This window comes from Phalacrocorax aristotelis, chromosome 4, assembly GCF_949628215.1.
Source record: "Phalacrocorax aristotelis chromosome 4, bGulAri2.1, whole genome shotgun sequence".
NCBI lineage: Eukaryota > Metazoa > Chordata > Aves > Suliformes > Phalacrocoracidae > Phalacrocorax > Phalacrocorax aristotelis.
In genome coordinates this window covers 81,132,685-81,150,514 of record NC_134279.1, presented here as the reverse complement: position 1 = coordinate 81,150,514, position 17,830 = coordinate 81,132,685, and the positions used below count along the sequence as shown (strand labels likewise).

The window sequence follows — 17,830 nt, the reverse complement described above, 5'->3', positions numbered from 1 at the left end:
TATCACGAGAAAAAATTTATGGTACCTCAAAACCTTCAGGTTGAGAGCCAGGACATCCCCGTGCTGGCCACGCGGTGCCTGGAACAAGAGGCTGCCCTTTCCCAGAGCACTGCTGGAATCTTCATAAACCACTAAAATGTCCTTTTTTTTATTAAAAAAAAAAAAAAGCAAATCCTGTTCTTCATATTTCTCCTCTTACTCAGTGAGATTTACTTACTGGAGAGTTTCTGCCTTTTAGAAACCTCTACCAGCACCACAACTGCAGTATCTGTCCCTCCTGCCTGCCGGGTTTAGCCAAGCCCCTCGGGTCACCAGCCCCCCGCTGCCTTTTCCCCCACCACCCCATTTCGCTGCATGGGCAGGTTGTGGCTCCCTCCACCTCCGTTCCTCCTCCTGCCCCTGGTCAGGGGCTGGGTCTGCAATGGGCATCGCAGCCTCTTCCACAGACGGAGTAAGCACGGCTATAGCCGGCGTCTCACCACACAAAGTGGACAGACCTCCAGGTCAATGCAGCTCCTCACTTTCCTGTAGTTTTTGTTTTATTCAAATAAAGATGAGTAACCAGGGAACCTTCCCCAGGGTGATCAAGACCTCTGCTGAGATCCTCCCACCATGGGTTATCACCTCAGTGCTCACCTGAAGGCTCACAAGGCCTAGATGGCTGTTTCATAGGGTGAAGTAAGAGATGCCCGACCAGGAGCAAGCAGGATTTTGAGCTGGCTGCAACGCACGTTGAGACCAGGAGCACATTTCCTGGCTGCAGAGCGCTCTGATACCCACCATGATGTAATTTACTGACACAAATGAGTGATATCAGCCCTTAACCAGCCACAGGTTGTGAATGAAGTGTTTGAAATCCCCAGAGTATGAATAGAGACACCAACTCTGCAAACGCAGGGTTGCAAGCGAGGGACGGACCCCAGACAGCCCCAGGGGTTAGAGGAGGACCTGCTTCTTGGTTTGCAAGTACCCAGAAGCCCACCACTATGGCAGAACCGCTTCGTTGCAGCTATTGTCAGCATCCCACGGGCTGCAACACCCCAAAAAGCCCCACCTAGTCCACCTAGGTCACATCACCTCTGATCGCCGCTCCTCCCGCTACCCTGTCAACCAAAGCAGGAGATGAGCACACCAGGCCGTATGCTAAGAGTCACAGGGGCAGAAGATGCGCAGAAGACAAGCAAGGATGGCTGAGTTTTGGGGAAACCCTTCTGGTCAGAAGATCCCCAGCTTCTCAGAGGAGAGCATCTGGGCACAGACCCAGGGCGACATCCTACTTCCAGCAGTCAGAGCAGGAACATCTGCTGCTCTCTCAGCAGCCCCAGAGCAAGGTCACTGCCGACGGGGTGGAGACCGAAGGAAGCTAAACCCCTGGGTTTTAGATCATCAGAACAGTTGTAACTCAGAGCGGTTATTTCGAAACCTCAGGCATGATGTGGGGAGGCAATCATCCCGAGGGGGGTGGCTCAGCCGCAGAGCAACCCAGCGTCGATTGATTCACTGCTCACACCTGAATCAAGGTTTCCTGTCACCGATTACTTAACTCAGATGCACAAAACCTACAAGCTCGAACACGCCAAACTCTGTTTTTAAGACTGGTATGCTGCCGCAGCACCTCTGCGATCAGCCTCCAACATGCTTCATTCATCCAGCTTGGGGCATCAGAGAGGGGTTTGGCCCCCCAAGTTGTGAATATGGGTCTTAAGGCTCCCCATCTAAGCCTGCAGGCAGGTAGCGTCCATCAGCCAAGGTTTTCAGCAGTCGGGCACCCAGACACTGGGAAGCCCGTCTCGCTCGCAGCACAGCTCCTGCCAGCTGGGATTTCCAGGCTAGACATGCCCCTTTTCCACCACCTCCAGGGCTTGGCCTGCAGAGGCGCTCTGGAAAATGAGGCCGTGGCCTCGGCGCTCACCGCCCCCGCCGCAAAACGGACGAACCTACCAGCACTGAGGAGAGGCGGCTGTGAGACGGGACCTTCGCGCCATAACTCACCTTGTGCTTTCCAGGTAAATGCCGGGGAAGCCCGGAAGGCCCCTTCTTCAAACACGTGGGGATTCAGGGGAGAGAAGGAATTGCACTGGCTTCCCTTCGTTACGCAAAGGAAGGGAGAACAGGGATGCCTTCCCGGAAGGACCAGAAAATAGCCGCGGCTCGAGTTAGACTGAGGGGCAGGATGTGGAAGTCCTCGTCACGGCAATAAAAAGGTCTCAAGTACTTGGCCGGGGCGCCAGGAATACACTGACAGGCCAGACTGGCTCAGAAGCAGCTTTTCACATCAGCACGATGGGAACGGTTTTGTTTACTTGTTCCTCGTCATTAGCCAAGACAGAAGGAGGTGGTGGTCCATCCCCCCTCACCGCAGGTGTCCTCGGCTCCCCACAGCAGCCAAAGGCTTAAAATCGGTGACACCTCCGTCCACTGCCTCCTCCTACCAACCTGGGATGTTTGGTCTCAGGTGCAGGCTTTAATTTTGCTTTAAGAGGAGGGATGGGATGGGATGGCGCGACCTGACTCATGCAGGAGAGGCAGAGGTTATGCTCTTGTCTACTCTTCTCAGGTCAGAGGACTCGCGTTTTCCATCCCAGGTCCAAATTAGTACTAATTATTCCACGCAAAATGGAGTTGCTTCAACAGGAAGGAATTAGGTCAACAAATTATCCTGGAATAAAGTGGGCTCACTACCTCAGCAAGTGATCTGTTTGCACATGGAATAAAAGGGGCCTTTCCCCACGCATGTTTTGGGGAAAAAGCAGCACCCACCCCATTTTAAAAAAAATTTCAAACCTCCACACCTGTTACAGCAGCCACCAGGATCTCCTACGCCATCGACACACCAAAACCCCACCCACGCTCAGTTGTTCCAACCTCCACCACCAGCACTGCAGCCACCACAAACGCAGCAGCACCATGGGTGTAACCGCAGCACACAAGCGGCTTCGGCGGCCACAGCTGACACATTCAGCCAGGCGAGTTTTGACTCAGGGCAGGGAGGAAGGGGGATGCAGGCACCTAAAGCAGGGTTTCCCAAGGCAAAGACTCAACCCTCATATCTAGACGAAGCCCGGTAGCCCCACCAGAGTCACGACGAGATCCCCGCTTCCTGGCCTGGAACCGGCTCAGCCCCGCTGATGGCAGTTGTACGGCACCGGTCAGGCTCCGTCCTGCAGGACACATGCGGCGAAGACAGGTTATTTGTGCACCACGATGCTACCCCCACCATCACCTCCTCCCTGCGCGAAGACAGCGGCGCCCAACCCTGAGGCGCAGCCCCCACTTTGCTGTACAACAGCTTATGCTGCTAAAAGAATACCCCTATGGAGGCTGATGTGGGAAGCAGCACCTCTGTCACAAGGGTTTCCAGGACCGCAGATGAAATTCAAGGTCTCCAAAAGACTTTGGCTGGAGAAGGGTAGGAACGAGCCGGCCCTGGGCTCGTGGCCAGGCCGGTGCAAGTGACAGCGATGGCATCTGCAGAGCCCGAGGCACGATTGCCACAAGGTCTGGCTACAGACAGAAGCTTCAAGCATGGCCAGGTGCTATGGCTCACGGTACAGCCACCCGAGCTGGACCTGAGAAAAGGGTTTGCAGCGTTTTTTGCGAGTCTAATGAGAAGAAAGCACTTGTGATGAAAGCCACTTTACCCACTTACAAAGTCTGGAGACATCAGGAAGAACAGGATCAGGCCAGCTTCTAGCAATATCCAGGGCCAGCTGCTCCCGAGGAGCAGAGAACGATTCTCGAGGATGATTCTTCCCGAGGATGGAAGAAATCATTCTGGACAGTTTGGGAATCACTTGCTTATTGGTAGATGTCTTCCTAAGCCTTTCAGATAGTGATCAAGCACAATGGTTCATACCCCATATATTAAATATTAATCCTTCCTAACGTGACTGCCGACGTGCCGGTTATCCGAACAGGATAGCCGCACACCCCCAGCAGCCCTCTCCTTTTCCACCCCAAACCACGTAAACACAACGTACAAAATCCCAGCGTTTATTTTGCATCCCAGCGAGAGGAGAGCTGGCAATATCCTCCTCGGCCTCCGAGCCTGGAAGCAAACCAGCCAGATCTCACCAAAAGCAGGAGGGAAAGAGTTAAGGGCAGGGAGATGAATCAGCCCACTGCTATAAATGCGGACATTTCCTACCTCTTCGCTCTAGTGTTTCTTCCTGTCCGCAGGCTTCGGAGACACTTACGGACCTGGTTGCCTTTGAATCATTTCCACCACGACAGGAAAGCCCGGGGATTTGTTTTATTTCAAGAAGAAAGTGCGATTTGCGAGGGAGCCCAGAAAGCGGCCACGAGGGCTGACCCCCTTCCCGTGTAACCCCAGGAATAAAGCACCAGCCAGCACCTTGCGCCTGCTGTCCCACTCATGGTACGACACACACCTTACGCGTGCTCCATCCCACCTGAAATCACCCACCCCACGCTCCCCGGTGTTTCGAGGCGTTGCACAGACCGCGACCACCCGGCTGAAGCTCGGCACGGCCTTACCCAGGGCAGTAAGGAGCCTGCGCCCTTCCCGCCGCACCGGGACCTGCTGTCCTGCTGCAGGCACGCAGGGTTGGAGCAGAACAGATGTAGGTCGTCGGCAGGAGGAGATGGGGAGAGAGGGAACTCAAACTACTCTTCCACAAGGATGTTGACATTGGACTCGGACCAGCATCACGGATCCGCACAAAGCATCAGTTATTCGCGAGTGACATTTCAGAAAAGCAGAGCTATGTATCATATTAGCTCCAAAACAATACAGCCGTGCCAACGCCAGGCCAGCAATGTCCCCGGAAAGGGGTTTCGGCACCTCCCAGTGTCCCCCCACTGCCTTAACAAACTGTTTTTATAAGGATTGGGCGAATGTCCCGGTGCTGCCCACCGACGGCCCCCCAAAAAGCTCTGCAACAGGGATGGAGAAGAATACGTGGAAGGGGAACACGGCAGCGCCCATTTTCTGCCTGGCACAGCCACCACGTCTCTGTCACACAGCACCCCTGGCTCCTGGCAAAGCCATGGTCTGTGACCGACCCCCAAAAAAACCACCCTGGCTCAGCCACAACAGAGGCCGTCGGGGGAGCCAGCAGCGCCGCGACCGTCCCAGGGGTCCCGTTCCTCACCCCATAGCCCCGCATCAAGCTGGTTTCCCAACCTCACCGTGGGAATAACGGCATGAGTTTGCATCTGATTCCTGACGGAGACAGACAAAAATCCTCCTCGCAAGCCCGGCGGCTCCCTGCACTGGCTGCAGCCACCCTCTGCACCTCCTTCCCTGCCATCGGCTGCTGCAGCAACAGGGATTAAAATAAAGAAGGATGAAAATCTCTGGCTGGGGCTGCAGTTTTATTGGCCTGAGCCCCTTTCATTTCTAGAAGGGAGAGGAAAAATACCCCTAAATATTTTCCAAGCCCCCTGCATGCTCACAGCCAGCTCCCCCCGGCCACAGCCAGGCAGAGAAGGGATGACTAATTTTTTTAGCATACTACACTGCGGAGAGCATCCTGTGAACGAGCAAAGTAAATTCCTGAGGCTCTCGGCAAGGACCCCACCGCTCCTTGCGAAACTTCCCAGCTGGAACCTCGCAGCTGAAAAGCCAGAAAACATCGTTTTTTCTCTCCTCTGACAAACAGGGGCTGGGATTCCTTTCACGATAGTATTTGGATTTTAATGTCAGTCCATATTTAGCAGAAGGAAAAAAAGCCTCCCTTCCTTCCTGTCACATTTTCCACCCTTGATGACATCCAAGATCAGAAATAAGCAGGCGCTGGCCGAGGAGGGAGGACGCCTCTGCCCGAGCGTGGGAGTGCCCGGAGCGCGGCAGCCGGTAACGTTCCCGTTTGGGACGCGCGGAGACGCCGGCGAGGAGGGGACGCAGCGCTGGGACCCCGCGGAGAGGAGGGGGGGTCCCCTCCAACGCGGAGCATCTCCCCGAAGGCCGGCGCTGGGCGGCAGCCGGGCCGTGGGCCCGCCAGGGCGGCGCACCCCTGCCGAATATGAGCCGTATGTCCCCAGGAGCCGCCGGGGCGGCCGTGGGTCGGGCTGAGCGCGGCCGGTGTGTCGCTCACCCACGGAGCAGGGCACAGCGCCGGCGCCCAGGGCTGTCCCGGGTGCCGACGCCCACGGGCCCCACGGCCCTCCTGTGGCCGGGATTGGTGAGGCTGGCGGGGAGGAGGCTGCCGCAAACCGTGGGGTCTGCCTGCGGCCTGCCCGCCGGGTGCGGGGCGGGACCATGGGCCGCCGCGGCCCCACGCGTGAAAGTTCACACCCCCCCATCCAATTGTAATTGTTATTATCATTATTATTATTACTAAAACACACGGCGATGTCTTGGGACACACACGCCCCCACATACACACGCCACCCCACGCCGGGCCGGCCCACGCAGAGGCCGCGGACACGCGTGGGTCCCCCCTGCACCCCGGACCCACTCCCGCCCCCGCCGGGCGGCCGCTCACCCACCTGCGTGGCGGCGGGGCCGGCGCCGGGCCGTGCCCGCTCCTTCCCTCCTCGCCGATCTTCTCGCCGCCGCCCAAGCGCTCCGGTGCGAGGCCGCGGCGGAGCGGCCGCCACCATGGACGCCGCGCCGGGGGAGGGCGCGGGGGAGAGGGAGGGTCAGGTTTTGGGGAGAGTAAAGGGAAAAAGGGGAAAGAAGGGGAGACGGGGAGGGCGGTGGGGCGGCGCCGCCGGCCCTCAGCGCCCCGCCGCCGAGCTGCCGGCCCTCAGCGGCGGCCCCACAGCCGCCCGCCCGCTCCCGCCGCCGCCGCCATGGTGCGGCTCCATGCAGGGCGCGCTGCGCTGACAGGGACGGGGCGGGGCCGTGAGGGGCGGGGAGAAGGGCGGGGCCAGCCGGCTCCCTCGCCCGCTGCCCCGGGTAGTAGGGGGAGGTTCCCGTTACTCTGCCGCCACCTGCCGGTGCAGGACGCGTCCCTGTCCCGCTCCGCTCCGCTCATCCGCAAGGTGACGGCCGGGATGGGGCCGCGGCACCGCCCCGCCATTCGGTCGCGGCCGGCCCCGGGGAGGAGCGGGCGGGCGGGGGGACATACCCCCACCCCCAGCACCCGTACCCTCACAGCGCCTGTCCATCACCGCGATGGGCGTAGGTGGCGGCCAATCAGCGGCGGCGAGAAGCGGGTGATGGGCGGGGCGGGCCGGTGCCCCGGGGCGCAGGGCGGCGGCGATCGGGCGCAGGTAGCGGGGCTGCTGCGGGCGGGGGGTGGTGGCGGGCCCGGACCGGGGTGTGCGGGTTTAGCTGCAAGCACGAAGTTCCCCAGCGCCCCCCTGGGGAGCGGCGGGGCTCTGCCCGGGCGGGCGGGTCGGGGGTGCTGCTGCTGCTGCTGCCGCCGCCGCCGCCGCCGTCGTGTCTGCCCCTCCCGGGCTGCCATTTCCCTGCCTCGCCGCGCTCCCTCCGCCATGCCGCGGCGCCGCGGGAGGGAGCGGGACCCAGCTGCGGCCCTCCCTGGCACGGCGGGACCCGGCCCCACGGGCGTGTGGCGAGGGCCGGGCCCCCCGGGCGAGCACAGGCAGGAGCCAGGAGCCGGGCCCAGAGTCCGGCTTCAGCCCGAGTGGTTCTGCTTTGGTGTGTTTTCCACCCGGGATTTCCCCCCGCGTCCATCTCGGCCCCAGCGAGGCTGGGCCCGGCACTGCTGGGAAACCTCAGGCTCCTGTAGAAAGGCCCAGCATTCGAGCAGCCCCTGTGCTCACGTTAAGCCACCCTCTCTCTCTCTCTGCTCCCCGGCAGGTGCTGAGCCAGGATGGGTTTTGCCGAAGACAAAGTGTACGACTACATTCTGAAAAACCTCAAGAATTTCAGGAACATCCGTGTGGCGTCGCTGGCCGATTCCCTGAGCTGCCTGACCGATGCCGACAGAGTAATTCCCTGCTTTCCCAAGTCCTGCTGAGCTTCTTCCCCAACATATAGCTCAGGCAACGTATATCTGCCTTCCCTCTAAGCCAGAGCCTCCTTTAGATCTGCTGTGTGTTTTATTTAGGATGAACTTCACGCCCGGGAGGAAACACGGGGGAGCCAGGCGACCGTCTATAAGTTTTATCAGCACCTGAAGTGCCGGCAGGGCTGGGTGCTGGATCTCATCGACGCGCTGCGCCAGAACAACGCAGGTCACCTGGCCGACGAGCTGCAGCACGTATATGACTCTTGGCAAGCTCGTATGTAGCCTCGCTGTCCCTGAGCGCTGCTTCGGGGGTCTGGTGGAGATGGGAACCACGTCTCCTGGTGCCCGCCAATTAGCTGGGCTCTGTCCCTGCGCTGGCTTTGCAGGGGTCCGGGGGTGTATGTGACCATCCCCAGGGGTGTCCCTCACCCCGGTGACGTGCCGGGGACAGCAGGGTCCTTGTTCGAAGGTGCTTGGGTCGGCAGTGGTCTGGGTTTCTCACCCGGGGGAGAGATGGAAAGATGAGTGAAGGGCTTGGCCGATGTGGGGACAGAGTAAGGGTGTGTGAGGGGCTGCCCCGGCCCCACACTCAGCCTCTGCCTCATCGGCTTTTCCCCTGATGTCCCCGCTCAAAAACTGCCTTGGCTCCTCCAGGTCCCCCGGCGCCCGCCACTGCCTCCCTCCCTCCTGCAGCCAGCGATGCCTGTCCCACCGTCTCCTCCATCGGTGCCCAGGCGCCATCCCCGAGGCCAAGCCCTGCTCCGGGCGGTGCGTTGGCCGAGCAGCCATGCCGAGAGCCACCAGTCATCAGCCATCCACCTCTCCTGCCTGGTGCTGCCACCACCACAAGCAAGGACCTGGACGCCAGAGCCCCGGTGCAGGAATCGGTGAGTGGGGCATGCGTCAGACATAGACGCAGAGGTCCCTTGGGTGTAGGGAGCTCATGGTAGGGCCAGGCTCCTTCAGGGACACCCCAAGCAGCCTCTCACTGCCAATCTCTGCTGCATGTTTGCTGCATCTGTTAACTTATAGCCTGCACGTGGCCCTGTAACTGCTCCCCTTTCCTGCTTTTCCTCCATGGATGGGAGCGCAGGGTTCGCTCTGTTAGTCCAGGCTCCCCTCCGCAGCCCCCGCACCCCTGCAGACCTCCTGTGAGTGGGGTGCCAAGGAGAGACTCCCTTCATCACCAGGCTCATGTGGGTCACCGGGTCAGGGTTTGGGGCACCCCAATGGTCCTAAATCCCCTCATCCTGAAACAGAGATTTAACATAGCTCATTTCCTTCCAGCTCCCAAAAAAACTTCTGGAGCATGAGACTCCCCAGCCGCCTCTGCCTGGGAGCTCAGTCTGTGACAGAGCGAGCGATGAGCGTGGCGGAGAGGGGCATCTCCCGCATCCCATCGAGGCAGTGCAGGTGGCAGTGGGGACCCCCGGGACAGCCAGCGTGGCCATGCCACTGGCCACCCCCCCAGCGCAGGGCCGGGACTGGCTGAGCCACCAGAAGCACCCGGTGTGTGTGGACAACGGGTGTTTTGGGAACGCCAACCACCTGCACCGCGGCGCGCCGGCCTTGGGTCTGGGCAGGTCTCTTCCGCTGAGGGACGTGGCTGCCCCTTGCAGCCTCCAGCAGCCCAGGAACGAACCTGAAGAGGACTTTTACATCTCCACCGAGTCACGCCCGAGGCCGGAGGAGACCGCTCGCACTGGAGGGCCGGAGGAGACCGCTCGCACTGGAGGGCCGGAGGAGACCGCTCGCACTGGGGGGCCGGAGGAGACCGCTCGCAGTGGGGGGCCGCAGCTCCCAGACTCACTTCTAAAAAGCCATGCTGTGCCTGGCTCCGGGCCTGGTGAGCCCCCAGGCAGCTTCGTGGATGTGCGCAGCCCCCTCCTCATACAGCAGCAGTTCGATGCAGAGCAGAAACGGGTCGGGATGCTGCAGCAGCACGGAGGAGATGAAGGTGGGTTTCCTTCCCAGCAGTTCCGTGTAGCCACCGTGCTGACAGGGAGCGGGGCTGAAGCTGCAGGCAGATGCCCGTCCTGCTTGATGGTGAGAATGGAGGGTGGCAGAGAAGGTGGAGGTGTGGGGTAGGGCCCTGCCAGGAGGCCATGGGGATCCCCCAAAGAACAGTGGTAGCTGTAGCTGTTGATACACCTGTTGATACACCCCTGCCTCTGTGGCCCGTGAGTGCTCACGGAGGTGTAGAGAATGGCTCTCTGTGCTGCTGTCACCCACCTCCTGGGCCGCAGTGACCACCTCCAGGAAGGGGGCAAGGTTGGGCTGTGTGGAAATCCAGCCCGGCTGCTTGTTTTCCTCTGGTTTTCTCTCCAGTTGTTACTCGCTGTATTTTGGCACTGCATCCTGACCAGGACCGGGCAGAGGCACTTGCTTTATTTGCCTTGTGAAACACCCCAGTTGAGCATCTGCACTCCCCATTTCGGCAGCCTGGGGCCACCCCGCTCCCTCAGCTCTGCGAGTATCCTGTTGCAGCATCCTTGAGGAAGAGCAAAACTTACCTTTTAGGTCTCTTGATTAAGGCAATACATTTTGTTTCCTCCCTGACAGCTACTTGGATGGAAACAGCTACCCCGGTGGCTACTCCTGCACCCGGAGACGCTTCCCCATCCTGCGACGACTCCTTGAAGCCTCCAGTACAAGAGGAAAACCTGCTGGTGGGGAAGATGGGCAGCAGCACCCCCTCCACGCTGACAAAGGAGAAAGTAGGTGACCTTTCTTGTTGCCACTTGCGCTTCGTTCAGGTCCTTGTGAACTTCCCCGGTCAGGAGGTTTTCTGCTGCAGTGTAAGATTTTGAGCTGGTAGCGAGTTTATTTGGGGCTTTCCCCCACACACACTGTGTTCACATCTCCGTCTGGATGCTGTATTTTGGAGCATGGAAAAGGGAGCCAAGGTTTGTTGGGCTTTGACTCCTTATTTCCCCTTCCTTGAATTGCCAGTCAGTCTCCTGGCGTCCAGGTGCCTGTTTCCACCCCTCTCCTCACTGGTTGTCTCTCCCTCCTTCATTCCTGTGCCTCACCCAGATCCCAAAGGCTCCCCAGAGCCCTTCCCATGCCTTTCCCAAATCCCAAGGGCTCCCCAGAGCCCCAGCACCTCCCTGCCCTGCTCAGCCCCCCAGCCACAGGAGTCGCCTGTGACCCAACCTCGCTGTTCATGGCTGGAGATGTGGTGGTTAAGCACCAAAGTCAGCTCGTCGCGTGCCGTGGGTGCCCGAGACCAGGCCAAATGGATGCTCCCTGTGGCACCCAGCCCCTCTTGTCTCCCAAAGGTGCTCCCGGCCTCAGCGGACCCTCTCCCACCTGCTGCAGGAAGCTTTGAAGGCACGTCTAGGAGGATGGCCTCCCAGGTGAGCTCTGCAACAAGCATCTGGATTCCTTGCAGCAACGTGGAGAGGGATGTGGAGCTCAGCAAGCCGGGCATCCTCCTCTCCGTGACTGGGGAGGGGCTGGAGGCAGCCAGCAGATGCCCAAGCACTCAGGGGCCCAGCAACCCCTGTTCCGGGCTGTCCGATAGCCTCACCTTCAGCAGCGACCCGCTCCTGGTGAGCACAGATAGCTCGAGCTCAGGAGAAGTGCTGTCGGGATGCCCGGCTCCAGGGGCTCATGAAGACACTAGGGCAGAGAAGGCAGCTGAAGGAAGCAGAAACTCCCACCCGCCTGCGAGCTGCGACAACACCTCCCTGGGCACCCACGAGGTCCACGTGGAGCATTCCCCCAGCACCCAGCTTGGGGCAGGCAGCGAGTTCCAAGATAGAGCCCGTCCGCTTGGAAGCTCCCCGATTTTTGACTCTAGCAGGGTGCGTGGCACTGAGACCAGCTTGTCTCAGGCCACGGCCCCTCCAGGGGACAGCAACGGACCGTCCCTGCCGTACATCATCCCAGCTGTGGGCATCGCCCTGATTTCAGCTGCCGCGTTTCTGGTGTACGCTCGACTGCAGAAATAGAGTGGGTGGGATGCTGCGACTGTCGCTCAGCCCCGAGGCGATTTCTCCTCATCGCAGGAATTTGGTCGACACGTTTGAAGCCTGAAGAACAGCCGCGGGGGGGACACGGTAGGGGTGTTGTTAAATCTCTTTCTGGAAAGTTTTGCTAGAAGAAGCCTTGGTTGCGTGATACTGTTGGGTTTGGGTCTGTTCCCCCACCATTTCCCAACCACCTTCTTGCCTGTAGACTTCTTTAACACCCATAGAGAGGGTCTCGTTCAGGAAGTAAGCCCTTGAGTCAAAGAAGAAAGTTCTCTTGGTGATTCTCCACATCTTCCTTGTTTGGTCCCAGGAGGCCCCAGGGAAACACGTTCTGGTGGTCTGAAGGGTGAGCCCGGGTCCCTCCAGGCAGTGCAGTGACAAGAGGTTTTGCAGACGTCCTGTAAAAGAGGAGCTCAGTTTTTTGGCTCTGCTCATCTCAGCTTGCCTGAGGGTCTGCGCAGCAGCCTTCAGCGAGCGCCTCACGTCAAATTTGCCTTACTCAGTGCAGCACCGACACCCTGGGGATGAAGCTGAGGGTCAGGAAAGAGCCGCATCTAAGCAGTTTTCTCGATAATCAACCTCATTTCACCCCCTTCCAGCCAGGGAAAGGGGGACTGTGCTTTAAGAGGAATATTTCACGCAGTACCAGCACTAAGGTCCCGTGCAGGATTGTTGGGGGTCTTTGATCTTCAGGCTGTGTTTTTAGAGCCTGGCTCAGAGGCAGATGTAGTTCACGCCTTTCCCCATACCTGGTGCTCTGGGAGAGGGATATGGGGGAACTTGTGCCCAGGCTGGGACACAAAGAGGATCGGCTCTGTGTGCTGCGGGGAGGCCGTACCGGGCGGTTGAGATCCTCTGGGTGATCTTGAAGGTCCTGTTTAAAACTGCAGCCCATAATTTCCTTGCTATCCCTGGGGATCAGCTTGGAGCATGAGGGGATTGGACTGCAAGATTTCTAAGATAAAATCCTCACACCCAAATAAATCTCCCCAGCTCGTCCCTGCCCTGGGCGGCTCTCGGGGGCAGAAGCAGCCCTGCTCAGCCGCTGTCAGCACGTGGCTCTAGCTCTGGGCAGAGCTTAGTGACCCCAAGCCACGCTGCCTGTGCTGGTCGGTGCAGCCGCGGGTTGTTCGCAGTCTCTGCTCCCTCCTGAAAGCATGGGGACACAGAAGTAACAAAAGTACTTGTTCTTTTTTTGTAGTTAGAGGGTTATTGCAGCTAGAGGTTTTCTTGTTTGTTTTTTTTTTTTTTTTAAGCGCAGGCTTTCAGGTGTTCCTGCCCCGCAAGATTTGCTGGGGGTGGGTAGGAGGGGAGCTGTGGCAGGAGGCAGGGCTGGGCCGAACGCTTGGCGATCCGCTGGTGGATCCGCACCGCAGAAGGCTGGCACAGTTTGAATCCTGCGAGCCCGCAAGGATGCCGTGGGCTTTAAACCGCTGCAGTGGCCTGGTGCTGACAGCTGGGCTGTGCTCCTAATCCAGGCTGGTGCTTCTTCCTTCCTTTACTGTGTCCAGTAATTTATTCCCCCCGGATTCCTGCCGTTCGGCACAGCTTCCCAAAATAACAGCCCTCCTGCTGGCAGGGGGGCGGTGCAGCTGTTGTGTTGGGAGCTCGGTCCGCAGTGGGAAGGGTCTGTCAGCCCCACAGCGGGGCGAGGGGCTGCTTGTCCCTCCTGATGCCTTCCCTTTGCCCAAATGCAAGAAGTGCCTCCCTTAAATGATAAGAACAATAAATCTACATGATAGTGAGGTGCTGATTTTGATGCGGCAGGGCTGCTCTGCAGGTGAGCGGGGAGGTGTTCGTTGCTTGCTCGGTGCCCGGCGCTTTGCCTGTAAGAGGACGGGACAGTGCCTTTAAACACCCTCAACCTCCTCTGCTGGGAGAGGGAACATGGGGAATGCTCTCCCCGTTTGGAGGTCATAGAACTGTAGAATCATTAAAGTTGGAAAAGACCTCTAAGATTACCAAGTCCAACCAACTGCCCAGGGCACCTGAAGTGCCACGTCTGCACGGTGTTTGAACCCCCCCAGGGACGGTGACTCCCCCACCTCTCTGGGCAGCCTGTGCCAGGGCCTGACCCCTCTGGCAGGGAAGGCATTTTCCCTCATCTCCAACCTAAACCTCCCCTGACGCAGCCTGAGGCCGTTCCCTCTCGTCCTGTCACTGGTGACTTGGGAGCAGAGACCGACCCCCCCCTCACTCCAGCCCCTCTCAGGCAGCTGCAGAGAGCGAGAAGGGCTCCCCTCAGCCCCCTCTTCTCCAGGCTAAACCCCCCCAGCCCCCTCAGCCGCCCCCCAGCACACTTGTGCTCCAGACCCTGCCCCAGCCCCGCTGCCCTTCTCTGGACACGCTCCAGCCCCTCAAGGCCCTTCTTGTCCCGAGGGGCCCAAACCTGAGCCCAGCACTCGAGGTGGGGCCTCCCCAGGGCCGAGCACAGGGGCCCCATCCCTGCCCGGCTCCTGCTGGCCACACCAGGGCTGACACAAGCCCGGGGGCTGGTGGCCTCCTTGGCCACCTGGGCACTGCTGGCTCATGCTCAGCCGGCTGAAGGTAACATGGTACTTGCCCAAAACCCCCCTGTGAGTAGGGAGAACCCGGGGTTCCCCATCAGTCATCCCCTGGAAGCTGTTTTTTTCCCTCAGGTTTTGTAATTTTCCCTTCATAGAGACCCATCACATCCCTGGGAAAGCTGCAGTTTCCAGTGCTAAGAATTGCTCTCTACATGCAGTAGGTACAGAAACCTCCCCAAATCCTAACACCTTCGTAAAAGGGTCATGTTTACAACTGAATACGGCACTGAAATAAAGCAGGCTGCGTATCATAAAGCAGATTCCATGCGCCTGCATAACCACACGGCAGGATCCAGCCCAAAATGCGTTACAGCGAGGGGGTGCGTGCCTTCTCCATGTGATTTCTGCGTGATTCGGAGGACGTGTGAGATCCCAAACCAGCAGCATCCGCACCAAGGCCCTCTTCTCTCGTGCTTTACTTGCCTGCAAAATTCTTCACGTATTTTCCCGCTACTTTTTAGCAACGGCTTGTACGCTTTGCCTTTTTGCGTTGAATTGCTCATGCGAAACAGCCGATTTCTCGCTCCTTCAGGCTCAATAAAAGCGCACGTTCAGTTTTCTGCTGTGAACATGCAGAAGACTGGGTGTATTTTCACAGTTATGATGCAGCACTTTAAAAGCATAATCAGCAGGTGAACCTGTGGGAGGGAACTGCCTCCCTGCAATCTTTTAGAAAAGAAAAAATGCCATTTACTAACTATAGAATAAAATTATTTGCCACTTCATACTCAACTTGCAAGGTTGCTGTGTGTGTTTGTAGGATGGGGGGGCTGGAGCTCAGCTTTTGAAGCCTCTGTGGACTGAGTTTTCACATCGAAGCTGGCAGACAAATTAAATCCCCGAACTGCGAAGGAATTGCTCCGGGCACGGAGGCTGCAGGGAAGGGCCCAAAGAGCCGCCCTCTGCCTTCCCTGGGGTGCATCGCTGCTGTTCCTGCACCTCGCTTTTCCCCCTGGAGATGCTGGGGGCTTTTAGAGAAGGCTCTTTATACAACTTCTGCCAGGTGTAATTTCAGGGGGCTCCATCTGCAGGAGTTGGAGCGTTTCCCTCACCGTGGAGCTGCGTTTGGGTTTCTTGGAGAACCCTTGCCTGCACATCATGGAATCTTTAAGGTTGGGAAGGACCTCTGGGATCACCAAGTCGAACCGCCAACCCAACACCCCCAGGCCTCCTAAACCATGTCCCAAGTGCCACATCTACAAGCTGTTTGAACCCCCCCAGGGACGGGGACTCCCCCACCTCTCTGGACAGCCTGTTCTAATGTATCGAGAACCGTCTCCTGGGAATTTGGCTTCCTCGCCTCTTCCTCCTCCTCGGCCCGCCTCTGGTTCTGTAAAACCCTCTCTTTGGCCTTCGGGGTTGTGTGTTGGGCATGGAAAGCATTGACTGGAATATCTTCCTTATGAGGAAAGGCTGAGAGACCTGGGTTTGTTCAGCCTGGAGAAGAGAAGGCTGAGGGCGGATCTCATCAATGCCTATAAATACCTGAAGGGCGGGTGTCAGGGGGATGGGGCCGGGCTCTTTTCAGCGGTGCCCAACGCCAGGCCAAGGGGCCACGGGCACAAGCTGGAACACGGGAAGTTCCACCTGAACAGGAGGACAAACCCCTTCCCTGTGCGGGTGCCAGAGCAGGGGCACAGGCTGCCCAGAGAGGCTGTGGGGTCCCTTCCCTGGAGACATTCACACCCCGCCTGGACGCGGCCCTGTGCCCCTGCTCTGGGGGTGCCTGCTCCAGCAGGGGGTGGGACGGGATGAGCTCCAGAGGCCCCTTCCAACCCCCGCCATTCTGGGATTCAGCCTGGCCGCCCACACTGCTCTGCTGGAAGGGGCTGGTAAAACCCTGTCAGCTGCTCGTGGCAATGCCTGGATCCGCGCCGCGGTCTCAAGAAGTGAGAGGTTTATGAAAGCGTTGCTTTGCAGGGCGCTGCTGGCCGTGCCATGGGAAGACGTGGCCGTCAGTCCCATTAGGGAAGAGGCAGGCAGGACTGGGGACAGCTTCCAGACCTTGTTTTGGAGCAGGCCTGGGTCCTGGTCTAGAGGAAGCCCTGACCGCAGCTTGAGGACGAATGAGGGCAGAGTGATTCTCGACGCAGCATGTAGCTGCAGAAGTCGTCTCCTCAGAATGCTGTGGCTGCCAAAGGGGAACTGCGCAAGGTCTCAGAAGAGAACTTAAATCCGCTGAAGGTGTTTAAGCAGAGGTCTGAGGTGCAGACTGCTGGGAGCCAGCAGGGCGACTGGGAGAAGCTGGACCGTGCACACCGAGCCCGGCGCACTGCTCACGCTTCTTCCTCCGCGATCCAGACCACCTGGTTGAATCAGATCCTGGGGTCCTGCGCATGAAGGGCTCGAGCTCTTGACTCAGGGCCCCGGCACAGGAAAGGCGGTCGGGGCTCAGGGTTGGCGGCGCTCTGAGCTGCAGGCAGCGAAGCTTGGTGAGTTGGTTTTTCAACAAAATGAAGGCAATGCTTTTATAAAGAAGGGTTATTTTTATTCAGAGATGTTATGCTTTATCTCTTACCAGCACCAACCCCATTTATCTGCTTCCTGCATTTGCCCAACAGGATATTAACATCATGCAGACTACATCTGACTGATCCCTTCGCCCTTTCTTCACCCTAGCAACCAGAATTCAGCAAATTCTTACTGAAATTATTACACCTTTTTCTGACCGCTGTTTCCTTATCCCTTTGGCATCTAATTAATGCCCGAGGATTGTGGTGAGCTGACATTAACGGGGTAGAGGTGAAGAGCCCCATGGGTCACTGGCAGCGGTTACATGCTTGGCCATGCTCTGGGATCATTAGACATACATTAACATCCCGCCTGGGAACCTCCATCGCATTATACCAGGAGGTGTTTTGCCATAAGATAGCCTGGGAGCCGGTTTTCCCTTTGAACGCCATCCCGTTTGTCCGTGCTGGCACCCCTCTTTGTGCTTGCCTCGATCCTGCCACTGCTGGGCAGATGCTGCTGGAGTTGTTGGCTCAGCACTGATAAACACTGGGTCAGAGTTTAAAAAACAAGATGCATCAGCGCTTACTTTATGTTGTGATTTACAGGGGAGCCAAGGGTTGAATGATCCTGAAGCCTTGACCCTTGATCCTGTCTCTCCTTCTAAAACTCCTGTCTTCGTCCCCATTTTGTTGTGTCTGTTTTTTGACTGATCTTCTTTGGAGAACTTGAGCGTTTTCATTGGTTCTCGCTAGAAGAGGAAGTTTGGATCCAGCTTGGTCTCTGGGGTCTCATGAAGGGGAACAGAACCTCTTTCTGCTGTCCGCCTCTCTCCCTCTGTGAGAGGGAAACCTCAGCTCTGCTGCGCACAGCCGGAGCCCTGCACGTTGTGCTCCTGCGTGTGCTGAGCTCAGAGCACCCAGTGCTGCTTCACTTCAGTTTGCCAGAGAAC

At 58.4% G+C, this 17,830-nt stretch overlaps 2 protein-coding genes across 8 annotated transcripts in view; one reads left to right on the top strand and one right to left on the bottom strand.

The window, feature by feature from the left end:
• The window catches only part of PTPRA (protein tyrosine phosphatase receptor type A), a 133,967-nt gene extending 127,169 nt beyond the window's left edge, over positions 1-6,798 (bottom strand). For 2 of the 4 annotated variants that reach the window (XM_075092218.1, XM_075092219.1), the window contains exon 1: positions 6,454-6,798. The gene's annotated coding sequence lies outside the window, so the exon portion shown is untranslated. The remainder of the gene's footprint in view (positions 1-6,453) is intronic. The other 2 variants (XM_075092220.1, XM_075092221.1) reach the window with 2 other exon arrangements.
• MAVS (mitochondrial antiviral signaling protein) lies at positions 5,794-15,154 on the top strand. Of its 4 annotated transcripts, none has more exons than XM_075092225.1 (7): positions 5,794-5,818; positions 7,733-7,862; positions 7,983-8,157; positions 8,538-8,770; positions 9,171-9,840; positions 10,446-10,600; positions 11,165-15,154. In XM_075092225.1, exons 2-7 carry the CDS (start codon positions 7,746-7,748, stop codon positions 11,837-11,839), a joined length of 2,025 nt encoding a protein of 674 aa, XP_074948326.1. In that variant the 5' UTR covers positions 5,794-5,818; positions 7,733-7,745; the 3' UTR covers positions 11,840-15,154. The 4 variants fall into 4 exon arrangements, with proteins under 4 accessions (XP_074948326.1, XP_074948327.1, XP_074948323.1 ...); XM_075092226.1 differs by lacking the exon at positions 5,794-5,818 and adding an exon at positions 7,100-7,182 and having other exon boundaries at positions 8,577-8,770; XM_075092222.1 differs by lacking the exon at positions 5,794-5,818 and adding an exon at positions 7,100-7,182.
• Positions 15,155-17,830: the final 2,676 nt, after the last annotated feature.

Coding starts and splice junctions, on each gene's coding strand:
- MAVS (XM_075092225.1), top strand. CDS start 7,746: ATGGGTTTTGCCGAAGACAAAGTGTACGACTACATTCTGAAAAACCTC. Junction 8,158..8,537: donor ATATGACTCTTGGCAAGCTC/GTATGTAGCCTC, acceptor TGGCTCCTCCAG/GTCCCCCGGCGCCCGCCACT. Junction 8,771..9,170: donor GAGCCCCGGTGCAGGAATCG/GTGAGTGGGGCA, acceptor ATTTCCTTCCAG/CTCCCAAAAAAACTTCTGGA.